This window comes from Podarcis raffonei, chromosome 7 (assembly GCF_027172205.1).
Source record: "Podarcis raffonei isolate rPodRaf1 chromosome 7, rPodRaf1.pri, whole genome shotgun sequence".
Lineage (NCBI taxonomy): Eukaryota > Metazoa > Chordata > Lepidosauria > Squamata > Lacertidae > Podarcis > Podarcis raffonei.
This window is the reverse complement of record NC_070608.1, coordinates 33,814,134-33,838,783: the sequence shown is the minus strand read 5'-3', so window position 1 is coordinate 33,838,783 and position 24,650 is coordinate 33,814,134. Positions and strand designations below refer to the sequence as shown.

At 44.6% G+C, this 24,650-nt stretch overlaps 1 protein-coding gene across 7 annotated transcripts in view; it reads left to right on the top strand.

The window, feature by feature from the left end:
- The window catches only part of SULF1 (sulfatase 1), a 101,838-nt gene that overhangs the window by 65,841 nt on the left and 11,347 nt on the right, over positions 1-24,650 (top strand). For all 7 annotated transcript variants that reach the window (XM_053395927.1, XM_053395929.1, XM_053395924.1 and 4 more), the window contains 8 exons: positions 4,483-4,633; positions 6,041-6,216; positions 6,786-6,914; positions 7,179-7,235; positions 8,923-9,052; positions 19,786-20,002; positions 23,013-23,265; positions 24,392-24,488. In XM_053395927.1, the coding sequence (XP_053251902.1) occupies positions 4,483-4,633; positions 6,041-6,216; positions 6,786-6,914; positions 7,179-7,235; positions 8,923-9,052; positions 19,786-20,002; positions 23,013-23,265; positions 24,392-24,488 (1,210 nt within the window). The remainder of the gene's footprint in view (positions 1-4,482; positions 4,634-6,040; positions 6,217-6,785; positions 6,915-7,178; positions 7,236-8,922; positions 9,053-19,785; positions 20,003-23,012; positions 23,266-24,391; positions 24,489-24,650) is intronic.

The window sequence follows — 24,650 nt, the reverse complement described above, 5'->3', positions numbered from 1 at the left end:
TCCGTGCACTGCTCTGGTTCGCCAGAAGCGGCTTAGTCATGCTGGCCACATGACCCGGAAGCTGTACTCTGGCTCCCTCGGCCAATAAAGCGAGATGAGCGCCACAACCCCAGAATCGGCCATGACTGGACCTAATGGTCAGGAGTCCCTTTACCTTTATCAGAGGCTTTTAAGCTTCCTGTATGGTGTTCAACAGAAGTTACCCTTTGGCATTTAATCCTACTGTACATTTTAATGTGTGACGACTGATTTTAGCAAGAATGAGCAAGCATTTGCTGCTGGGCACCATCCGATCTGCCGTTAACTTTCAATAGTGGTACCACCTGAGGTGGAAGAATGGATTGTATAGTTTTAGGTTGTAGCTGTGAATCACTTTTAGAAATGCTAATTATGTTTTGAAATCTCCCTGCCAGTGGAAACTGGCACAACAAGAGAGCGGGTTGATAATTTCTCTTTGATGTTATAGGGGTTTTTCCACTTTGTAGGAAGCTTCTTTTTTTAAAAAAAAAATGCTTTCAGAATTGCGCACTCATGTAGTTTGAAGTGGTACAGTTCACTTTATCGCTTCAGAATTCTGCGCCCTCATCTTACTGCATGCATAGGTTTATCCTGGAGGTGAATGCAAACCAGAGTTTAACCTGTGGTTAGAAGCAAATTTCCTACAGTGACCTGAAGCAAGACACTGTGAGCATTAAACATGGCACACGCATAACTGTAGCCATCTGAATGCTGCAAAAGGAAAGAGAGAGGAATTTGAGCAGGAGAAAGCAGGATAACACAAAGAGACACTTCTGAACATAGGCTTAAAGGTAAAGGTACCCCTGCCCGTACGGTCCAGTCGTATCCGACTCTAGGGTTGTGCGCCTATCTCACTTAAGAGGCCAGGGACCAGCGCTGTCCGGCGACACTTCTGGGTCACGTGGCCAGCGTGATGAAGCTGCTCTGGCGAGCCAGCACCAGCGCAGCACACGGAAACGCCGTTTACCTTCCCGCTATAAAGCGGTCCCTATTTATCTACTTGCACTTAAGGGTGCTTTCAAACTGCTAGGTGGGCAGGAGCTGGGACCGAAAGATGGGAGCTCACCCCGCCGCGGGGATTCGAACCGGCGACCATACGATCGGCAAGTCCTAGGCACTGAGGTTTTACCCACAGCACCACCCGCATCCCCGGGTCATAGGCTTAGGAGAGTTACAAATACTTGGTTTCCACTGAGCCTTGTGTTTTAAGGCGGTTTGTGTCTGGCAGCTCTGGAAACTTGTTTTGTCCTGAATGCTGAGACAAATTGGACTTTTTTTCCAAGCAAAGAAACTTGTGCTTAACTTTTGTGATGTTGGGACATTATGGGAATGTCAAAACGGTGAGGGATTAAGAGGCTCCCACCACAGAGCAGGGCCATGGTGCTGCCTGAGGGCATGCCAGTATTGCAAGTCATAGCAAACATAAATTATTTATCTTGGAAACAATACATACCTACCAGGCATCAACATAGCAGTGTAAACAACAACAGCAACAACAACAACAACAGCAACAACAACAGCAACAACAACACTTCTTGTGTCTCTTTTTCAAGAAGTGACTGTCATTTTCTCCTTTAAAGATCTCACTGAAGGAAAGGTGCTTAATTTAGTCTTTCTCATATTTAGGTGTGCGGGTTGAATGTAAAATTTAGCTCCTCAAGTGACACTGGTCTCCTTTTTTGAGGGTGGGTAGGGGGATTTAAAAAAATTGTGTTAGGAAGTTGCTGTGTTAGGAATGTTCAGTATGAGAAATATTTAGTTTTATGTGTATTTAGACTTTTAAAAAAGCTTCACAGAGATTTTATCAGTGTGTATAACGTGCAAATACATCTAGTTATGTGAGGTGCAGGTGATTTTTCAAAGGCAACCAAGTGAAAACATGCAACATACATTAAAGTGTAAGAACAAGTATGAGGCAAAGCAATAGGAAAAACCACTGAAGAATTGTTATTCAATGTAATGTATGTTCTGGCTGTAATCCTAAGTGAAGTTTTTGTTGGCACAGCTCTGATTAAGTCAGTGGGGCTCTGCCAGAACAAGTGGATTTCAGCATAGAATCCCATTCTTAAATTGTCTGCAGAAGGCAAGATCAAGGCCTACAGTCTATTTTGAGAATTGCCATTGGCTAGGGAAATATACCCTGAAATTGTTTGAAAAGGGATGTGTGGGTGTGGGTGTGTAATGGTGTCATAAGTGCCTAAATCAAGTGAGTGAGTCTAATAAGGAATGTGACTGTTATTGCTCTTTCTTCCCTTGGGGATCACCCTTAGATCCACGATACAGCAGGTACTTGCTAATTATTCTGTTTCCCTCTTAAACGGAACATGTATTTGTGTTGAGAGAAGCCTCTGCATAAGTGTCTCTGGAGAATCACTGCTGATTCCGGTGTGCTGTATTGGTTAAGCTATTTGGTCTGAAGCAGATTCTTACATCTAGTTTAACATTATTTGACAGGGCTTAATCACGGAGAGAAACTTATTGTGTCTTTTGCCTCTCGTGGAATATTTAAATGTGTGCTTGCTGTAATGGAAACCTCTTGGACTAATCACTTTCAGTTTTGGTCCCTTGATGTTTCTGGAAACGCTGTGAAATCATACCGTTGGCTGTATTTCTGATCCTAAGAGACTATTCTTAGGGTGTATTCACTCATGACACTAGGCTAGGAGTGCTTCTTAATCTAGAATGAATCATTTCTCAAAGCTGCTAATAGAAAGTGGAATGTGATGTTTGGACAATCAAGTGTACATTTTAGCCCTCGTAGGTTGTTTATGGGAAATGCATCCCAGTTTAGAATCACTTCATTTAGACTTCAATCCTATACTACCGATGGATCTCAGTGGAACTTGCTTCTAAGTAGAAATGCACAGGATTGCACTGAACAGATAACTTACAAAGCAGCTTCAGGTGCTAATGAGTTTTAGCTTGATGCTGGGTATGATCCTATGCATGAGTCCCAGGTCAATGAAATCCTGATTAGGTCAATTTGGTCTCTAGAGGGGCGTTTTGAAATCCATTACTAGCTTCAGATGCCCCATTAAGCTTTGTGGGTGTCTGAACTACAGTGTCTCCCTCAACCTCCCCATGCTGCAATGCAAACTGCTTTTGAAATCTGGGATACAACAGTGTTGTGTGGGTTTGCTCTTCGGTGCAAAATAAGGACAACATCCTGCTGAGCTCATGCAGAACTTCCATTCTTTTTCTTTTTATGCAGAACTTTCAATGTCTCTAAAGTATCTCTCTGGATTATAAACATAGAAGGCTTAATGAAGGGAGCAGATGTGTTTATTAAAGGTTGGGAACGCAATTATAAGAGTAATATCATAGTCAAGAATCTGGCTTGCTTTCTGCATGTGCAAACACTTCTTTTTAGATCACAGATGGAGCCTGGACCCTGGGTAGCAGCTCCTTCACAGAGAGTACAATCACATCCAGCATAGGCAGTTGCACTGGTGGAGGAAGAGGAGTGCGGGAGGAGTGCACTGCCCCCGGCAACGCGATTCCGGTAGGGTGCCATCGCAGCTGCCCCCCGCCTGCGCTGGGCACCCCACCCCCGCAGGTGGCATGCTCCGCCCCCAGGATGCATGCCCTGCCCCTGTGGGCAGTGCACCCCACCCCCAGGGTGGACACCAGCCCTGCTCCCGCCTGCTCTCCACCCCCCGGTTCTGGAGCATGAAGCTCCTCCACTGGGCAGTTGATCTGTCTCCCACCGCAAGAACCACCCACCCCCTAAGGCCTCTGTCTTTCCAAGATTCAAGATCATTTTGATTTGGGGGCTCTCCTGCCTCAGATTTAATGTAGAAATGAATACAAAAATATGTTGTAGGAGCAAAGCAGGTAAAGATATTACATAGAAATCTGTCTATGTAAAGGAAATGGTGGTGGTGTACAAGCAAAACCTTTCTGTTCAAAAAGACTGTGTCATGTTGGAATGTAAGCACATTCAATGCTATTCAGCATTGGACTACATTTTTTCTCTGCAGAAGGAAAAAAACAGGAACAATAGTCGCATAGATGTGAGGAGCACAATTACGTATGTTATAGGATATGACACCATCTTCTAATCATGTTAAAAGAAAATGAAAATTTGTGTGATCCGGGTATTCTTTCCCAGACACCTGCTTATTGTGATGAAGGGCTTCAGAAAACGTCTCAGAGTTAATGCACAGAATACTGGAGTTGTAACTGGGTCAGATCCCAGATCTGCAGTGTATACAGCTGGATTTGCTTAGTTGCTATTGCTTAATCTTACCTCTTGATTTATGAAAATGTATTTTCTTTTATCACATTTTTTTTCAAAGATCCTGTTATGCTAAGCATGCAAATCATATCAAATCAGGCATCTTACGGGCAAAGGGTGCAGGTATTAACAAGAGAAATGAACTTTGGAAGCTTCTAAACTATCATATCTCTCTCTCTCTCTCTCTCTCTCTCTCTCTCTCTCTCTCTCTCTCTCTCTCTCTTTAGAACTCCCAGTTACAACTATGCACCAAATATGGATAAGCATTGGATCATGCAATATACAGGTCCCATGCTTCCTATCCACATGGAATTCACAAATACCTTGCAGCGCAAACGACTTCAAACTTTGCTGTCAGTTGATGACTCCATGGAAAGGGTGAGCAAAATGAAAATCCTGAAAACAATTTTTTAGCCTTCCACTCTCTTTAATCCTGCTGCTGTCATGAGCCCCTTAGTAATATTGTGTTCATGGAAGGCAGTCTTACTTGGCTATGAGTGATCGCCAAAGGAGAAAGAAGAAGAAGAAGTTAGCAGGATAATGAATCCCTGTCCCACAATACAGTATTTCCCACATTGGTGTTAACCCCAAAGAGGCACTTCCCCCTCTTTCTTTCCCCAGTTCATACTTCTCTGTTGAAAGGGAGAGGAACAAAGTGGGTGAGGGAGAGATAGGTCTTTCCTGTCCTAAAGGAGATGTCTGCCCAGAATTCTGCAGCTCTTTGTACGAGGGGAAATGGCATAGAATGATGTGGTATTATTTATAACACTAACAAGCAATTCTGAAGAAGCAACCGTATCCAGGAAATCTTTCAGCAGTTTGGCAGAGTTAGGCTGCGTTTTAATTTGTGTTCTGTAGGTTATTTTCTTAACTTGACTATGACCTTTTCTCAAAAGGAGATTTACTCCTCTGGAATGGTGAGAAGGCTGCTTTGGACACAGATATTACTTGCCTTAGAGTTCCTTGGACAAATATATGAATTGCACATCTATAACCATGCACGACTGCCATAAGAAGTCCTTTTCTATTGTTAAATGTGGCAAAAAGTAATTCCATTTTTGATAGGAAAAGACTGAATTGGATTTAGCAAATGGAGAGAATATAAAGATATATACCATGTGGTTGAGCTCATTTGTTTGGATCCAGAGGAGCTATATCTATTGGCAGAAGTGTCTACAAATCCAACCCATTAGTTGAATCTTCTGGAGCAATTCATTCTGCAGGCACCATTTCTGTGAAACGCTCACTATAATGTTGCTCTCTCTTTTTGGTACAGCACATGGTAGGCAGGTAGAAGGTTCCCTGGCATCTTTGTGGATAGGAAATCTCTAATGGAAGGTCTGGGAAAGATCTTCACTTGAGGCCTTGATGAGCTACCTCTCATCTAGAGTAGAGGATACTGGGTACTTTTAGAAGGAATAATGGTCTAAGACATATCCATGTGGCTCCATAACCACACGAGAGGAAGACTTTTCAGTAGCAAATGATTTACAACTGCCTTTGTCCATCCTCTGCTATTGAGACAGATACGGTTACAACCAACAGTGGTCACCCACTGTACAGGATATTTGCAGTGGACATACATTGTGTGAAACCCACAAGCTCTCTCAAAAACCCTAATAAACTACAATATGAAAAGTTGCTGACTTGGTGTTTTTGGTTCAACACCGAAATGCAACCGTATAAGATCGTTTGCATATATTCGCTTGTATAGGCCTGCTGTGTGTGTGATAGATTTGACTTAGCATTTTTTCCATATTTACTTTTCTATTTATTCTGTTTCAGTTATATCACATGCTAGTGGAGACTGGAGAACTGGAGAATACCTACATTATTTACACTGCTGACCATGGTTACCATATTGGGCAGTTTGGACTGGTCAAAGGGAAGTCAATGCCATATGACTTTGACATCCGCGTCCCTTTCTTTATTCGTGGTCCAAGTGTAGAGCCGGGATCAGTGTACGTTCTCCTATGTCTGCAGCGCAGCTGTTGTACCTAATGTAAAATATTTGTAAGCACATTTGATTGTCATTCTTAAGTGGCTGGTTTTTATTTCAACAAGATTATTGCAAAGCATTGGCTATGAAGATCAAACCTACCCCCTCCCCTTTACATATATATAGGGGGGGGAGCACTTGCTAAAGGTATAATGGAGCTCCTTCATTGTTTTATTATAGCCCTGTGCAGTTCTTCTTTTGTGGCTTGCTGCTAAAGAGTTATTAAGGTCACATGAAGATATATTGTACTCATGGTGGCGTAGCAGGCTACATATAGATTTTGTGAGAATGTCTGCTTCATATCACTGCTTAACTTAGACTCATATTAAAAAAATGTCTTGATACAGTATTAGCATGTTCCTGCTAATTGCACAGTTCTGGAAGGGGAACTTTTAGATTCCACTCCTATTATATACAGTTTGACATCAAAGTACTACACTGGAAGTAATTGCCGTTCAAATTCTACAAGGATGTGAAAGGTTGCTTCCAACGTGCCTAATATAACTCTGACCTTTTCTTGTAATTTTGCAGAATATCTCAGTTAGTACTGAATATTGACCTTGCTCCAACAGTTTTGGATATTGCAGGACTTGACACGCCTCCCGATATGGATGGCAAATCTATTCTAAAACTGCTGGACCTTGAAAAAGCAGGAAACAGGTGAGTTAAATCTCTTTCTTGAAGGCTGTCTGGTAGCGAATGCCTGAGTAAATCAATAAGCAGATAGAAAACGAACTGTGGTAAAACTAGTGAAGTCGGCCTCTGCTTTCCCAGCTTAAAACTATTTTAAAGAACACATTTCTAAAACTGTGGGAACATGTGGGCAGCTAGTTGGTTTGGAGGGAAAATAAATAGTTCACCTTTAATTGCCTAGACAAACATAGTCATAGAGGCCAACAGTAAATATTATTATTTTGATTTCAGGTTTCGAACAAACAAGAAAACCAAAGTTTGGCGTGATACATTCCTAGTGGAAAGAGGGTAATTATTGGGGCTGAGAGAGTTCTGGGAAAATCTTCCTGGTGGGCAACTGCACTTTTTTTTAATGGGCAGCAAAGCAATAAATGTTACGTGCAAATGCACAGATTTAACTTCTTTCTTTCTGGTAGCTTGGCCCATTTGTTTGCTGCCATTGACACTGCAGTCTATGAAGCTCATTCCTTACCTCAAAGCAGCTTCATCCAGCAATTTTCCAGATCCCATTGTTTCTCTTTCCTTCAGCTTGTCTGTTAATTGCTGCTCTTAGCTGTTTGTCCAATGCCAAGAGGTCTTTGCAAGATCCATAATCCTGCAGCAACAGCCTCTGACTCATGGTTCATGTGTCGAACATTGAGACTTGGCATTTTTGATGCCTGAGGTCAACCCCGAAATAATATGAAGCAGTAATAAAGACAGTTGTGTGTGTGAGCACATCCAGAGAACCTCCCTCTCACTGATGAGTTGCCTTAAGCAGCCTGCTCTTCTTGGGAATAGGGAGAGGAGCATCTGCAGAGTGTGTGTGTGTGTGTGTGTGCGTGCGTGCGTGCGCACATGCATGCGTGTGCATTGTTCCTTTTTGGACATTAATACGTACATGGGAGCAATAAGCTGCAGCCCTTGACCTATGCACGTTTATTAGAATGCATGAAGGCACCTTCATAACTCTGGTCAGGCACCCTCCCCTTAGTTGTGTCATGGCCAGAGTGTGGTCCTGCTTCCTGAACTCTTTGCATCCCCTTCACTCTCCCATTCCCACAGTGAGTGTGGGGTTGGGGAGGAGTCTGAAGAAGGGAGTTTCAACTGTGCAAGTACAGTGGTACCTCTGGTTGTGAACGGGATCCGTTCCAGAGCCCCGTTTGCAACCTGCGCAGAACGCAACCTGCGTCTGCGCATGTGCACGGGTTGCGATTCGCCGCTTCTGCGCATACGTGTGATGTCATTTTGAGCATCTGCACATGCGTGAGCAGCGAATCCCGGAAGTAACCCGTTCCGTTACTTCCAGGTCGCCCCGGGACGCAACCTGAAAACGCTCAACCTGAAGTGTCTTTAACCCGAGGTATGACTGTATCTCCCATCTCCCGTGATGCAGAATCTTTCACAGAAAAAGGGCTTGTGTGCATGGCAGTCTGTGTAGGGACTCTGCTCAGGTGTTCTAATGAGCATGCATCATTTCAGGGGTGACATCTTCAGTGCTGCCCTCCCTACTTATATTCTTTTGGGGTGTGTTGTATCTGGAAAGGGTTTGCGCGGGGCTTCCACGCAACTTCTTAATAGTAGAAGGTCTTATGAAAGGGGATAACTTTGGCTGAAACAGAGAAATCCCCAAAGATACAGATGAAAGCCATTTCCAGGTTTTTTACCCTGGGCCTGATGAACATCGTTCATCTCAAGGCACATAGCTCACATTGTTCTCAAAGGTTATCGGACTACCATTCTCATCATCCCTGAACATTTCCCATGCTGGGTGGGGCTGGTGGGAGTCGCAGTATAACAATATCTGGAAAGGTACGACATTGGCTTTTTCTTGGCTTTTTGTTATTTGCTACTGCTACAGGGAAAGCTTGCCTTATTTATTTCACGACATTTTCTATATTGCTTGATCTTCAGGATACCTGTAAGCAATTTATTCATTTGTGCTACTTATAAATGCCTTAGAGTGCTGCTTCTTTTCTTTTCTTTTATAAAAAAGTAAATTTCTGCGCAAGAAGGAAGAAGCGAGCAAAAATGCCCAGCAATCGAATCACTTGCCCAAATATGAGAGAGTAAAGGAGCTGTGTCAGCAAGCAAGATACCAAACAGCTTGTGAGCAGCCTGGTCAGGTAAGCAAGAGACTATCCCTCCGTTTTTCATTATGTCTCTACTGTGTGTGCCTTCTTGAGAGATTAGGTGAGCACACAATTTATTAATTTTTTGAAATTACTTTTATATCCTACCTCTCTCCCAAGGAGCTCAAGGCAGTGCACATATGGTTCTTCCTCTCCATACGAGCCAAATGAAACTTCCAGGTTCTGGCCTCTTAGACACTAGAACCTGGGAAGCAAATCATATTGAAAATATTGTAGAGTTGGAAGGGACTTCAAAGAGTTATCTACTCCAGTGCAGGAATCAGAGCTAAAGAACCCCAGACAGATGGCCACCCAACCTCTGTTTAAAAACCTCCAGTGAAGGGAGAGTCCACCATTGTCAGATGCTGATGTGGTTGCTCGAGAGTAACCAGGCAGCACTCTGACCTGTATTTTACGGGCTTTATTTTGATGCAAACTATTTATAGTGCAGAGCGTCATAAGTTAATGTCTGGCTCAATCGCTAGCAGAATCCGGGAGTGGTCTGTTCTTGTACCTCCCCCAACATAAAGTTTCATCACCCCCAGCCTTTTCTGCCCCTCCCTGCACCTCAAGCTACTGTGCATGATGGGCGAAGGCAGGGGTGTGCTTCCCTCCTCTCCGGCTTGCTCAGGCGCGGTGTTAAGGCTCTTTCTAGCATCCTCTGGTTCTTGCACCTCTTCTCCACTGTAGGTGGGGCTTTCCTCCTCACCGGAAGAGGAACTGCTTCGCAAGATTTTCAGAGGCTCCCTGTAACACAATTCCCCCTCTATCTCTCGCCTCTGTGCCAATGGCAGTTCCCTGACAACCATCTTCCGAGGTAGTTCGTTCCTCTGCCAAACAGTTAAAACAAGTGGGAGAGGACTGGTGTCTTCATGTAGATCTGGCACCAGAAGTTGGCACCAGTGAGCAGTTGCCAATGGCCTGAGCCCTCAGGAGGGCCTGTCAGCAAACAGGCTGCTACCTAAAGCTTCCTGGGCCTGAGGCTTCTCTCAGTGCCAGACACTGGGTGGCTTTTGGCCTGGCTGGCATCCCCCCTAAGCAACTCTACACCAGCTCCTCAGAGATTGTGGGAGGAATTCTTTTCAGCGTTAGGTGCCAACAGTAGCACTGGCTGTCTAGATTGCTGCGTTTGCTGCTGCTACACCTTTCTGCTACCATTGCCACTGCTGAGGTGCTGATAGTAAAAAAGACCCAAACTGTCACATCCCAGCTGCTGCCACAGGGAGTAAGGAGGGGAAACTTGGAATGGTGTCAAGGGCACTGCTAGATGCAACACTGGTGCTGCCTTTAGGCTCAGCTTGTGAATATTTTGGAGATATCTGGTAAGCTGATGCTGGAGACAGGATGTTAGATTAGATGGGTTCCATTCTCTATAATCAACTGGACAAGGCCTCCTCTCACCCAGCTCCAGAGGAGCCCATGGTATGTCATTGCTACATAGAAGGCTATAGAAATCAAATGTATGCCAGTCCTTTTCAGTTTTATGTGAATTCCAAGCTATTGAAAGTATCACTGTGTGGTCTAAAGAGGAGGATTGCCTGAGTCCACCCTTAGAACAGCTAAAGGGGTTTTCTTAGATGTTTGGCATTAGCTTTGGAAAAAGCTAGCAGTAGTTTTATGTCACTTTTGTTAACGCATTTACTGTTTCTCAAAGCAGCTTTTATGTTAATGACAGATTTCATGTCCGTTTTGTTGCTTTGTCCTAGAAGTTGCTCAGAGACCCATGAGTTGTACAGTTTTGTAGAGATTGCTGCTTTTACTCGAGGAGCATTTAATGCTTCAAAGGAAGTTTAGGATGCCGTTTAATGCAGAGTCTCGTTTGGTGCTCTCTCTGTGCTCCCAAAATAAATAAGTATCCATTCATATACTGGTAAAGGCCACCTTTATGGGTAGCAATAGAGTACAGTTGAAACACATCAGCAGGTAAAAGCTGGGTTGAAGTATCAAGTGGTTAGCCAGACAGACAGTCCCAAGAATCCACTAAAAGCATTTCATATTATGACACTGCGTATAAACATGACTGCTGACATTATTGATTTTTGAAGCAACCTTGTAGCATTTACAAAAGCAATTATGGTGCACAGGAAACTTTAATTTAAGTAGGATCATCAAACAAAAGCCCAGACTCTAGGTTGTGTGTGTGTGTGTGTGTGTGTGTGTGTAAGTAAATGTAAGGGACAGTGTTTGGGTATAAGGTTGCACATTCTTCCACTATCATTCACAGGACACATGAGATGGTAAGTGTCTAGTCCATAGAATGAGAGGCAAGTTTAAGAGTGGAAAAAACCCTCTCATGCTTGCATATCATTTTGAGCCTTGGGGAATAACTGGGTTTCTCCTAGGGATTGAGAAGAAATTTAGTCCAGAACACATTTAAAGGTGAAATTATCTAACTTGCACTGCGCAAAACAATATATGAACCAAAACACAGCCATACTTCAAAATTCACACTTCTCCAAATTTTGCAGTGTGGTTCTCCTTCCAAGTTATGTGTACAAAAATAACATAAAGATGCATTCTGTTAGTTAAAACTGCTTTGTGAAACTGTGTCTACTAGGAGAAATTGCATACAGAAATCTGAATGGTAGGAGAAATTCACACAAAAATGGCAACACATTTTCAGCTTTTAAAAAAATTGCAAACTGATGTGAAAATGTGCAAAATTAAGATTGGAAAAATGAGGAAGTGAGAGAAACAGAATTTGACAGTCACCCATTTGTCCTTAATTGCCTCACCAAGGCTGAAATTGAGTTGAAAGAGTTGTGCGTATCCAAAATTGGTGTTGGCTTTGGGTTATCTTTAGTCCAGTATGCATTAGACTTTATATGCGCTCCTTCTGCCCCTTTGTTCTGGGTATTTCAGACTCATTTTATGGCAGCTTTTAAAATTATTGCAACACTGATCTTCAATGTGACTCAACCATGCACTATTATCAATAGGAGTGGCTTCAATCCTGCAGAATCAGTTTGGCATCTACCCCACCATCACCTTCCTCCGCCATTAGATTTTAATGTGTATTTAAGATTATATTTTTATGTGGTTATGTGCTGTTCTATGTATGCCTGTATATTGATAATAATATTGATGTCTTTTAGCATGAAACTACACATTCCTTATAAACGTCTTTGAAATTTTCAATAATGTTTGCACTGAAAAGTACAGTATGCTGGCAAGAATAGCCACAAGCTCTTATAGATATTAAAGAATGTATACTCCCATTAATGTGTTCAGAATAACACTTGCCCCAAGCAGTTTCTATGAAGAATTTCCTCCCTGTAAATGTGTTTTTCCCCCTCAATTGACTAGGAAATAGAAAATTTAATGGGGAAACTGGCATGTAAATGTTATGCCTTCTACCTTGTTCTCAGTTATTTTATGCTACCTTGTAAGTTGATGCATTCCAGTTACCTTTAATGTGACTTAATTAGCTAAAGGTAAACTCTTTCAACTATGCCATCTGGGCATTTGTTCTGCAGGGGTTCTGCAGCGTTCTGCAGGGGTCATTAGGGATATTTTGGGGACATTCAATGAAAATAAATGAGTTCTTCACTCTGGACCGTATTTTTTATGCCTTGGTGATCAACCTTTCCAACATTCTTAAAGCCTAAATTGTCAGCTGCCAGAGTTTCCATAACCTCTAAGCATGCCTACCGTTGAGGCATCTTTTGTAGGCTCTGTAATTAATTTCCTCATTACATGAAAGGCTTTAATGGCTGTCTAAAGCTATCACAGCATATTAAGTAAACAGTGTTCATTTTAAATACTTAAGTGGGGCATTTATTGCACTTTAACAATGTTGAATGTAAATCTATATTAATACACATAAAACCAATAAGTGGAGGGCGCCATAATCTGCCTCTTGGGATTTATTGAAAAGTCTTTCCAGAATGGTGTGTATCGCTGCCAGTTTTCTTGGCAGTTCCTTGAAAAGACTGTCCAGATTCCTTTCAGGTGACTAGATTTGTGGGAATAACTTTTCAGGCATGAATGGAGGAGGAGGCAAATGGAAGTAAGGACCTGGGACAGGGACTTTTTAATTTCTTGCTCCAGGAACTTCAAGTTGGGGACTTCTATTTCCCCATTGTAGGAGGTTGGATGAAATGACTTTTGGGGTCCCTCCCAACAGTTCAGTTCTGTGATTAAATGCAAAGACACATCTAGCATCATGTCTAGTTTGGTCCTTAGAATTTTGCATGTAGTCTATAGATGGCAGAATATAGAAAAATAAGTATTGTTTGTGTGTTCCCTATACTAGCAGTTTGAAATATGTTGTAAATTCTCTCTTCCTGTTAGATAACACAGTTACTTGTAGTAATGAGGAGTTTACAAAAGATTCCTTTTGTATATCTCAGAAGAAGTATGAACTTGCTTAAGGCCACAATAGGAAATAATTACTTGTAGTTATTTGAACATTATATTTGATGGGTACTTTCTACTGTAACCTTTAGAAAACCAGCAGTAATGTGTACGTGTTTGCCCTTTTACTTAATTCCCAAGACTATGTCAAATCTGTAAGAGGAGCTACTTTTAGATTTGCCAGTTCAGTTTTGGATTTTCTGTTCAGCTCATCTCAACACTTATTAAGCTGGATTGAGCTGTTACTGTGCTGTGGTTCATAATCGATACTGGAAAATCCTCCAAGGAGCTTAAATTATATTCAGTCTCTATCAGCAGGTAGCTTGCATGGCAGACAACATATATTAAATACTTTTGCCTGGTGTTGGGCCATGGAGAGACTTCGGAGATTTCCTCAGTACCAATCATCCCTTTGCCTAGCCAATCCCTGTCAGAGCTGATGGAAGCGGTCTCAGACTTGGAAACAGCTCAGAGCTTTGTAGTCACCATGACAACCATTGGGCTATCTTAATATGCAACAGGCCTAAGACGTGTCAAGGCAGATTTGGTATTCTGCAACAAATAGGCAGTAGGTGCCCCTGTGCCATTAACTACAATGAACCTGTGGGAGAGGCATATATTAATTATTATCATGGACTGGTTATTGTTGTTGTTGTTGTTTATTAGATTCACAGAACAGTTCACAGAGTAAAATAGAGGATAGAAACATGAAAATAAGTAAAACAAAACAGCAAAACAATAACTCCCATTTCCACAGACACATTTAAAAGGCAGCAAAATATAAATCAGCCCAAGGCCTGGTTAAAGAGGAACATTTTTGCCTGGCCCCAGAAATATATAATGAAGGCCCCAGGCGAATCTCCCTGGGGAGAGCATCTCACAAATGGGAGCCACTACAGAGAAGGCCCATTCTCACGTTATCACCTTCCGGGCCTCACGTGGAGGAGGCACACAAAGAAGTGCCTCAGCTGATGACGGTTTATATGGGGAGAGGCAGTCTTGCAGGTACAGTGATACCTCGGGTTAAGTACTTAATTCGTTCCAGAGGTTCATACTTAACCTAAAACTGTTCTTAACCTGAAGCACCACTTTAGCTAACGGGGCCTTTTGCTGCCGCCACACCGCCGGAGCACGATTTCGGTTCTTATCCTGAAGCAAAGTTCTTAACCCGAGGTACTATTTCTGGGTTAGCGGAGTCTGTAACCTGAAGTGTATGTAGCCTGAAGCGTATGAACCTGAGGTACCACTGTATTGTGGTCCTGAGCCATTTAAGGCATTATAGGTCAAAACCAACACTTTGAATTGGGCCCGGAAACTAATTGGCAGCCAGTGCAGTCAGGCTAGGATCGCTGTCTGGTGGATGTGGACATTAATGTAGCAGAGCATGAATTATTTTTACACCAGTAAGTGCAACCACATCAATGCTGAACAAAAGAGGGGACTTGTATAAATATCAAGGAATTAAATTGTGGCCAAAGATCTGCAGCACCCCTTTGGGTAACAGGAGAGAAATCAGTGGCAATTTTCTCAGGTGAAATCTGTTTCCCTGGGTCAGGTGTGGGGAACCTGTTATGTACTACCGGCTTGTCCATCGCCCGGGGAAATCAATGGGCCATGCCGACGCCCTCAGCCGTTGCCCTCTTCCAGCGTTTGTGGAAGACCCGGCTCCAGCTTCATCGCTCCTCCTGATTGAGGATCTTCCGGCAGTGCCTGTATTGGCTGCCACTGTGGCCTCCGCATCTGCCCAGGATCGCACCATCAGCCGTGTGCTCAACTGGGTGTGGAGGGGATGGCCACAAGGGCCTTTTGCATCGGAGTTCCAGCCCTTTGCAACCAGACAACATGAACTCTCGGCTCATTGCGGCTGTCTGCTGTGGGGAGACCGCGTCGTGATTCCCCAAAGACTCCGTCAACGCGTCCTGGAGGCTCTGCACGTTGGCCACCTGGGAATTGTCAAAATGAAGGTGTTGGCTCGGTGTTACGTCTGGTGGCCTAACATGGACGATGCCATCACTGCCTGGGTGTCCGCCTGTCAAGCGTGCCAAGAATCGAGGCCTGCACCACCGGCAGCTAAGGGACACACCTGGGAGACGCCAAAGACACCCTGGTCGAGGGTGCACATCGATCTGGCTGGCCCCTTTCACGGCCGGACCTTTCTGGTAGTGGTGGACGCCTATTTCAAATGGCTGGAGGTGGCCCTGATGCCCTCCACCACTACCGAGGCCGTCATCCGGGTGCTGCGAGGCCTGTTTGCGACGCATGGGTGTCCTGATGTCCTTGTCTCCGACAACGGACCGCAGTTCACATCAGGCACTTTTGAGTGGTATCTTTTGGGACTGGGCATCTGCCATGCCCTAACGGCACCCTTTCATCCATCCAGCAACGGGCAAGCGGAGAGAATGGTGCAAAAGAGGCACTGGCGTGCCTGGACCGGGGAGACTGGCATGAGCGGGTCGCCGAATACTTGTTCGTGCAACACATCACCCCTCATGCAGCCACAGGGCGAAGTCCTGCTGAACTGCTTATGGGCCGCCGCCTCAGGTCACCGCTTGACCGGCTGCACCCGGACTTTGCCGTGGCCGAACCCCCAGGCTGTGCCAACGCGCCACGGTCATTTGTTCCAGGAAACCAGGTCTTTGCCCGGAACTATGTGGGGGACATTCCTTGGGTGCCAGCCACAGTAGTGGGAGTCACTGGACCTCGCTCGTACCAGGTGGCACTCGAAGACGGACGCTTGTGGCGCCGGCACATAGACCAGCTTAGGCGCAGGGTTGGGGACTTGGACACTACCGTGGTGCCCCCAACTGCGCTTGTGGCTCCAGAAGAGACACTTACAGATGGCGAGGCTCCACCTACACCTCCCTCGCAAACTGCCAGCATGGAGCCGAACCAAGCCGCTTCAGAGGGTCTGCCAGACTTACCACAGACTCAGACCACTCCACTTGCGGAGGCTCCACCCACAGCAGCGGATCCAGGGGATTTGGTTTCAACGCCACCTAGGGTCGCACCACAGCCTCAGCAAGAATTGTGTGGCCCCCCGGACTTGGCTACCAGTCCCCGGCGGTCTGGCAGAGTTTCCAAGCGCCCAACTTATTTAAAGGACTACGTTGTTGGACATGTATCACTGTTGGTCTAAGTATGGGAAATGTAACCGATATGCTTTTGTGCCTAATTGAACCATTACGTGTAGTGCTGTATATAAGGAAACCATTACGATTGTAACTAACGCCTTATCTTGGTGTGGAGGGGTGTTATGTACTGAAGTTCTCACCCTGGGCCAGCAGGGGGATACTGTAGATAGTTTTCACTCAGGTCCACGTCACTTATTTTAGGCGGGAAACCCTGGGTTGTTGTTGCTACAATGTTGATAGCTGGCTGCCTATAAAAGCAGGCTGGCTGAGCTGTTTGCTGTTCAGTTTTCTGTTACAGCTTACAAAATAAAGAGCTGCTTTGGAGAAATCGCTGTGTCGTCTGCCATATCTACCCACTATTCAACAGAACCTGTGGCCCTCTTGTTGACTTACAATTCCCATCAGCTACAGCAAGCCCATGGCCAGTGGCAGAGGATTATTGGAATTGTAGTTCAGAAACATCTGGTGGGCCAAAGGTTCCCTAGGTGGACATCATTACATTTCCCTTCCAAAACATTCCAAGCATTTTTCCTTCTTCAGGACTGTGTTTTGAAGCTTAGGGCATAACGGATGTTAAACAAGTGGGAGGGTTTTTCATAATCCTGAAAGCTATGACTGGGTCAAAGAAATGAGGATGGTCATGGATTTCTCTCAGCTGGCTGCCAGTGGGCAACAGGTGACTGGCTAGCTGTGTCTGTAAAGAAGAGCCATCAGGGTTAGTGATAGAAGAACCCTCAGCAGTAAAGGCAGGAAGCGAAGCTGATCTGTATAGTCATCTAAAGGAGAAGCACATCAACGAGGGCAGGAAGCACTGGTGACTGATGCAGCTATCATTTTGGGAAGTTTCCTAACTTGAGAAAAAATGGTGGCTCAAAGGGACACGGTTAGGCATTGCCCTCTGATAAAACCCCCTCCCTGTCCCATCAGTGATGATAAAGTGTGGCACCCTGTGCTCAGCAACATAGTACCTTGTTTTCAACCAGGTCTCATTAGTGCTTAAGGGACGCAGGTGGCGCTGTGGGTAAAACCTCAGTGCCTAGGACTTGCTGATCGTATGGTCGGCAGTTCGAATCCCCACGGCGGGGTGAGCTCCCGTCGTTCGGTCCCAGCTCCTGCCCACCTAGCAGTTCGAAAGCACCCTTAAGTGCAAGTAGATAAATAGGGACCGCTTTATAGCGGGAAGGTAAACGGCGTTTCCGTGTGCGGCGCTGGTGCTGGCTCACCAGATGCAGCTTCGTCACGCTGGCCACGTGACCCGGAAGTGTCTTCGGACAGAGCTGGCTCCCAGCCTCTTGAGCGAGATGAGCGCGCAACCCTAGAGTCAGACACGACTGGCCCGTACGGGCAGCGGTACCTTTACCTTTATCTTTACATTAGTGCTTCTTAGTGATGGAATCTTTTGCCTTGAGTCTAGGGCAAACCATATCATCCCTTGCTTTTAGTAATTTTCCATTTCTGGTTATATCCATTTAGGCTGCAGTCCTATACTCACTTATTTGGGAGTTTACCCTGTTGGATGCAGTGGGACATAACGTCTGAGTAGACATGGAAAGCACTTCACGGTTTAATCTGTTTTGGCATCTAGCACACCCATGTTTAAGTGAAACCCTCTGTAGTTGGCTGGGCGACATAGGATAGGTCAATTTTAAACATAGCAAACTGTCCGTTGTAGTTTACTGATCTCTGTAGATCGAGGCTATGCTTGTCCAGAAGTAGCCGATCCAACAGATTGCATGCTAGTACTCTTCTTGTCTTCCTCCGTCACCACCCCTGGTCTGTATGCGATGTGTGTGTGGCTTTGCTCCAGCTGCATATGGGATCAAACGGAGGACCCTGATATTGCAGGTCACCTGAATGGGCTTTTAACTTCCATTAGGAGCAATTAGCAGCTGTTCTTGATATTCTGTGATCTAGCAAAGAAAGCTGGACTTCAGCAGACGTGGATGTGCTCCAGATCTATTTCTACTCACAAACTATTGTTTTCAGTGCATGAAAAGTGCTGTTTTATGCAACAGCAGATCAAGCTTAACTACTACTTTGTGGCTTTTTGGAAAACTTCCTTCTCAAGGACTGCATTATCTCTCTTCATTAGCCCATTGGGAAACTTGCAGTTTGTGGTAGATTAGCTGGGATGTTTTAAAGCCTGCACATTCATAAAAATTAAAAGCAGTAATAGTTTCAGAGCGTGAGCCCGAAGCTCAGATTATCGAAGGGCTTCAGTCCTATGCAACTTCCATTTAACCTGTCCACATAGTGCAGTAAGTAATAGTCAAAGAGAGCATATAAGTGCAGAGAAGAATGGGCTTGGTGCCTGCCCTTGAGGAGCTGTGCAGACTCTGACTAGAGGAGAAGTTGCAAGGATGTGCTGTGATTGGTTGCACAGTGTATGGGATTGCAGAGAGAAACCTTGGTGCAACTTCTTGTTGCCCTGCACCAGTGTATTCCTGAAAGGGAGTCCTCTGAAGGTTTCTTGGCTGTGTTAATTGAGGCTGGTCAGTGAGTGGACATACAAGTTGAGTGTAATGGGAGACACTGGATGCAACAGTTTGGACACAGCTGGCATGGTGGGGTGTGGGATATGGAGCCACCGTCCTAATGGTGGGATCAGTTAACTGGGATGGTGTGGGGTAGGGCAGCAGTGAGGTTGAGGCTGCAGGGGCATACCAGTGACCATCACTGGCCCCCATTATTCCCCGTCACCACACCATCCAAGTGAGAAGCAGAGGCTGCTTTTTTTGCCCAGCTACTCCTAATATAGTTGATCTGTATGGTTTATATATTTCCCATTGCTGCAATGGTGCAAATCAGGGGTCAGCAAACTTTTTCAGCAGGGGGGCGGTCCACTGTCCCTCAGACCTTGTGGGGGGCTGGACTATATTTTTTTCGGGGGGGGGGGTGAACAAATTCCTATGCCCCACAAATAACCCAGAGATGCATTTTAAATAAAAGGGCACATTTACTCATGTAAAAACACACTGATTCCTGGACTGTCTGCAGGCCGGATTTTGAAGGCGATTGGGCCAGATCCAGCCCCCAGGCCTTAGTTTGCCTACCCATGGTGTAATTCATTTGCATGTTATGCAAACACAGGTTTACCTGGAGTGTAAGGTAACATTTTGCAAGAGTGCAAAAAGAAACTATGGACCACAAGGAAGGCATTGCCTGTTGTTCTTCTCAAAATAAAAATGGAGGTTCAGAGAGATAAATTTGAGCAGCCTGTTCGTTGTCTTTTCCCCGCAGAAGTGGCAGTGCATCGAAGACGCGTCTGGCAAACTCCGCATTCACAAATGTAAAGCGTCCAGTGACATCCTTGCTATCAGAAAGAGAACGCGAAGCATTCACTCCCGGGGATACAGCAGCAAAGAAAATGACTGCGACTGCGGAGAAGCTGATTACCGGAGCAGTAGGACTCAAAGAAAAAATCAAAGAGCTTTTATGAGAAACCCCGGAATACAAAGTAGGTGACGGTATATTGAAAGCTTTCAGAAAGGTCAGAGACTTTAATTTGCTCCAGGTTTAGGCACCACACATCTTCCATCTGGGGAAACAAATCCTGCAAGTTCTCTGTGGACTGAAAAAAATTATGCCACTTAATATAAATCACTGTGGGCGGCATCTGGTAGAGTACGTTGCATTCAAAGAGTATGCGCATTGACTTTGGTGGTGTGCTCTGAGTATGACTTAGTCAGATATCACCTTGTGTGATTTTTTGATGTAATAAACTAATAACTGTATGCATTAGTCACGAACTTCATTCAGCTCTGGAAGGGCCAGCCCTACCACTAGACACAGTGAAGTGGTCACCTCAGGCAATAGATGCTGTGTGACGTCCGCATCAGTTCCCCCTGGCCGTTTGTACAGAGCTATTCCCACCTTCCTCATCCAGTGCACTGGTGGAACGGCTTCTCACTGGCCTGGACTACCTGCCCATCATTCCTAATTGCCTTCATCCAGTGTTTCACAGACTGTGCTATTGAGAGAGGCCCCTGACAGAACAAGCAGGTTCAGTACGTTTCCAACCAGTCATGCAGTCTAACAGGCACAATTTGTTGCTTTGCTCAAGAGACATGTGCCGGTACCTCTGCTTCTGCATTTCAGCATCCGTTAAAGCAGGCTGTGAGTAGGAGACAGGTGGAGCAGTAAGCAACCAATGACACGGGGTTGCAGCTGTAGTCTCCCACATATATTGCTCTGAGCCCTCTTGAGACTAGAAAGTTGATGCCATTATACTTCGGGAATTCTAAGAAAATTTGTAATCAGCTTCCATCACTGCCGAAGGCTTCCAATGAACAATAGGGCTTCCAGTAAGGCTGCACATAGATGTGCATTGTTTCGGCAGTGAGCTTGATTTGGAAACCTACCATAATTCTGGCAACCCTACAGTCTTCTCCTCCGGTTTGGGAGGGCAGGGTGTGTTAGAGTAGAAGGTGAATTTTTACAGCGCTTACTGACTGGATCTTTCATCGGTGACAAAGCTGCCCACCCCTTCAGAGAAGATTTTGAAGTGTGGTAAAGAAATAATAAGATAATAAGATTGGATTCAGTATGCAAGGTGGGTCGGGTGGGGCAAACAAGGCCGCTCACCTGAAGCATAAATTAGGAAGGGGCAACTAATCAGCTTTCAGGCCAGAGCCAACCGGGTAAGCAAGTTAAACCATAGAAGTAAATGTGGAGAAAGTACTATTTTTATTCCAAAGCGATTCCCACTCCCATCAGCTCCTGACTCTACAAACATTTTTTCCCTTGAATTATTGCATTTATAAGTGCTGTACATGGTTCTCTCCCCCTCCCCCCGCCATTTATCCTCACAACATCCTTGTGAGGTAGGTCAAGGTGAGAGTTTGTGTCTATCCCAAGGTACACCCAGGAATCTTCATAGTCAAGTGAGCTTTAGGTCTCCAAATCCTAGTCCAACTCTAACCACCACACCACTACAAAATCTGTCTGCTCTCAGTTTAATGGAGCATTGTGTTTTTAGACTATTATAAACAACATCGGTGAGCTTAGCCAGGTTTAAGTAGTACTTAAATATTTATATCTGAAGAAAAAGTTATTAGTGTAGCTCAAAAGCATGCTTCTAGTACATTTCTATAAAGGCTAGTAAAATATACCCAAGTAGATGTTCTGTATTCTTGTCCTCCTGAGCAGCTATTTCTCATCTAGATGTATATATTTACTGAATGCATCCTTAATGCAAACTGCCTGCTGTCTTACACTTTTTTTTTTACAAGATAAAAAGCTATGCTTATGAATGGCTTTCTGCTGGGCAGAAAACATCTAGAACAAACTATTTAGATCAACCTGGCAATGGCAATATTATCACTCAGCTCATCACTTTTTCCCAGCCCTAAATGCAGTTTAAATTGTTCAGCCATCTGTACACAAATTATTTGTCCCTGTTGTACTTTAATGCATCCAGATTTCTGTTAAAGCGAAATTCCTAGCTAGCTAGTTTCCAACACATGTTTCTGCAGTGCCCTCCAGTGGACTCCGATGTGAACTACTTATCAAATTGAATCAAGTGCACATTTCTTATATTAGGGAGACAGACAAGGTACTATGCCCAGTAATCTGCAAAGTGGCAGTTCACTATGGTGGCTCTGTAACCAGCCAGAAAACCTGTATTTGCCTACCAGGTGGAGTAGGGCATTTCTCAACATAGCTATACTTGATTTGGGGGGGGGCGGGGGGACCGGACCAAGGAAGCTGCAGAGGGGTGGTAAAATAAAAACCTCACCTGACCAGAACATCACAGGCCTTGCTCACAATTATAGTGACCTCCATGTGAACATCTCATAAATCAGAGAAAGATAACCTGTTGTCCTATGAGTGTTGTTGAGCTCTACCGCCCCCCTCCCACCATCCCTGACCATTGGTCATGCTGGCTGCAGCTAATGGGAGTTGGAGTCCAGCAACATCTGGTGGGTTTCAGGTTTCCCATCGCTGTCTTAAAAGGACCATTTTTGTGCAAGATTATGCTGGTAAAGTTGCATTTCATATCCTCCCCGCTCCTAGGGACTTGCATTTCTCTTGTCTGACTCTGAAAAATGGAACAGAATGAGAATGTAAATTAGGCTGTAGCAGTTCAGATTTTGGGAGAGGAAATGACATCGTCCTAATGCTTCTCTATTAAAATTAAAATCTCTCCAAGAATAGCGTCACAGTCCATTGTGCTGTGTAGAGCAGGCCTGGGCAGAGCAATTTTTGAAAATTGCCTTGGGAAGGTTTTTTTGCCCTGGAAAGTTAGGTCCCATTTTATTTAAAGAAATGAAGTGTTCAGTGCAGGGCTAGGTAGGGTCATGTCTGTTGCATTGATTGTTTGGACCAAAGAGCTTTGTAGTGAAAATCATCATGAATGTATGATTACTCTGTATCAGTCCCCGGGTCTTGGTTCCTTCCCCTCTTTATAAAGAGTGCACTGTGAGTAGTTGACTAATTGACACTTCTGTGTTCTTTTACCAATGTAGAATACAAACCGCGGTTTGTTCACACGCGCCAGACTCGTTCCCTGTCTGTGGAATTTGAAGGGGAAATATATGATATAAACCTGGAGGAGGAAGAACTGCATATCCTCCAACCCAAAAGCATTGTTAAGCGGCATGGAGGTTACAGTGAAGAGGAGGAGGGCCAATCAGAAGATACCGCTGGTGGTGACAAAGCGATGTTAGCCGATGGAACCAACGCAGTCGGCCAGCCAGACTCTGTCAGAGTGACTCATAAGTAAGAATGCTTTTGCCACAGCTGACTATGGTGAAGTCAGAGGAGCCAAGTAGATGAGCAGAGATACATTGGGATTGATGGATGGATAAGGGAGATTAAGGGTAGTGAGGCTAGGAGCAGCCGCTAGACTGGTGACTGGGAGTGGCCACCAAGACCATATAACAACAGTCCTGAAAGACCTGCATTGGCTCCCAGTACGTTTCTGAGCACAATTCAAACTGTTGGTGCTGACCTTTAAAGCCCTAAACGGCCTCGGTCCAGTATACCTGAAGGAGCGTCTCCACCCCCCATTGTTCAGCCCAGACGCTGAGGTCCAGCTCCGAGGGCCTTCTGGCAGTTCCCTTACTGCGAGGAGTGAAGTTGCAGGGAACCAGGCAGAGGGCCTTCTCAGTAGTGGCGCCCGCCCTGTGGAATGCCCTTCTATCAGATGTCAAGGAAATAAACAACTATCTGACTTTTAGAAGACATCTGAAGGCAGCCCTGTTTAGGGAAGTTTTTAATGTTTGATGTTTTATCATGTTTTTAATATTTTGTTGGGAGCTGCCCAGAGTTGCTGGGGAAAGTCAACCAGATGGGCGGGGTATAAATCATCATCATCTTTATCATTATTATAAAGGTAAGGGCAAGGAAGTTGTGATTAATGTGGAAACTAGCCTGATTATTATTTATTAAATCCTATACTACCCTTCATTTGAGGATCATTGGGGGAGAGCATTCCTCAGACGGTGAGCCAACACAGAATAGGCCCATTCTCCAAACCTGTTGCCACCCTACAAACCTCTCAAGGTGGGGTGGGGATAAAAACCTGCAAGAATAAAAAGGTCTTTAGTAACTGGCAAACAAAGCCAGGAAGGAAGGAGCCAACTACACTTCACAGGGGAAGCTGTTCCATAATGTGCCCGTAGCTATTGAGGAGACTCCAACCAAGCTGTGTCCTTCCACCCTAGAGAGGAAGCAGAGCAAGTACTTGCCCACTTTGAATCTTACGAGATGCTGGAACTACCGTAGTAAAAGTAATTTATAGTGCTTTCTTTACTCTCTGGATTCAGAGGATTTAGGCTGCATTTACCCAAGCTCTCCCCCAAATATCACCCCTATTTTCTTTTCTCCATTTCTCCACTTAAAGGTGTTTTATTCTTCCAAATGACTCTATTCACTGTGAGAGGGAACTATACCAATCAGCCAGAGCCTGGAAAGACCACAAAGCCTACATTGACAAAGAGGTTTGAAGTCATTTTCCTTTATTAAACGCCTGTGCTGGTATCTTACCAAAATGCAAATCTCACAAAACGTACCAGTGGGTGAAGGATCACAATCGGAACCGGGTGATTTAGGTTCAAATATCTGCTTGAATAATATCACTATGTGGACTTGTACAAATAATT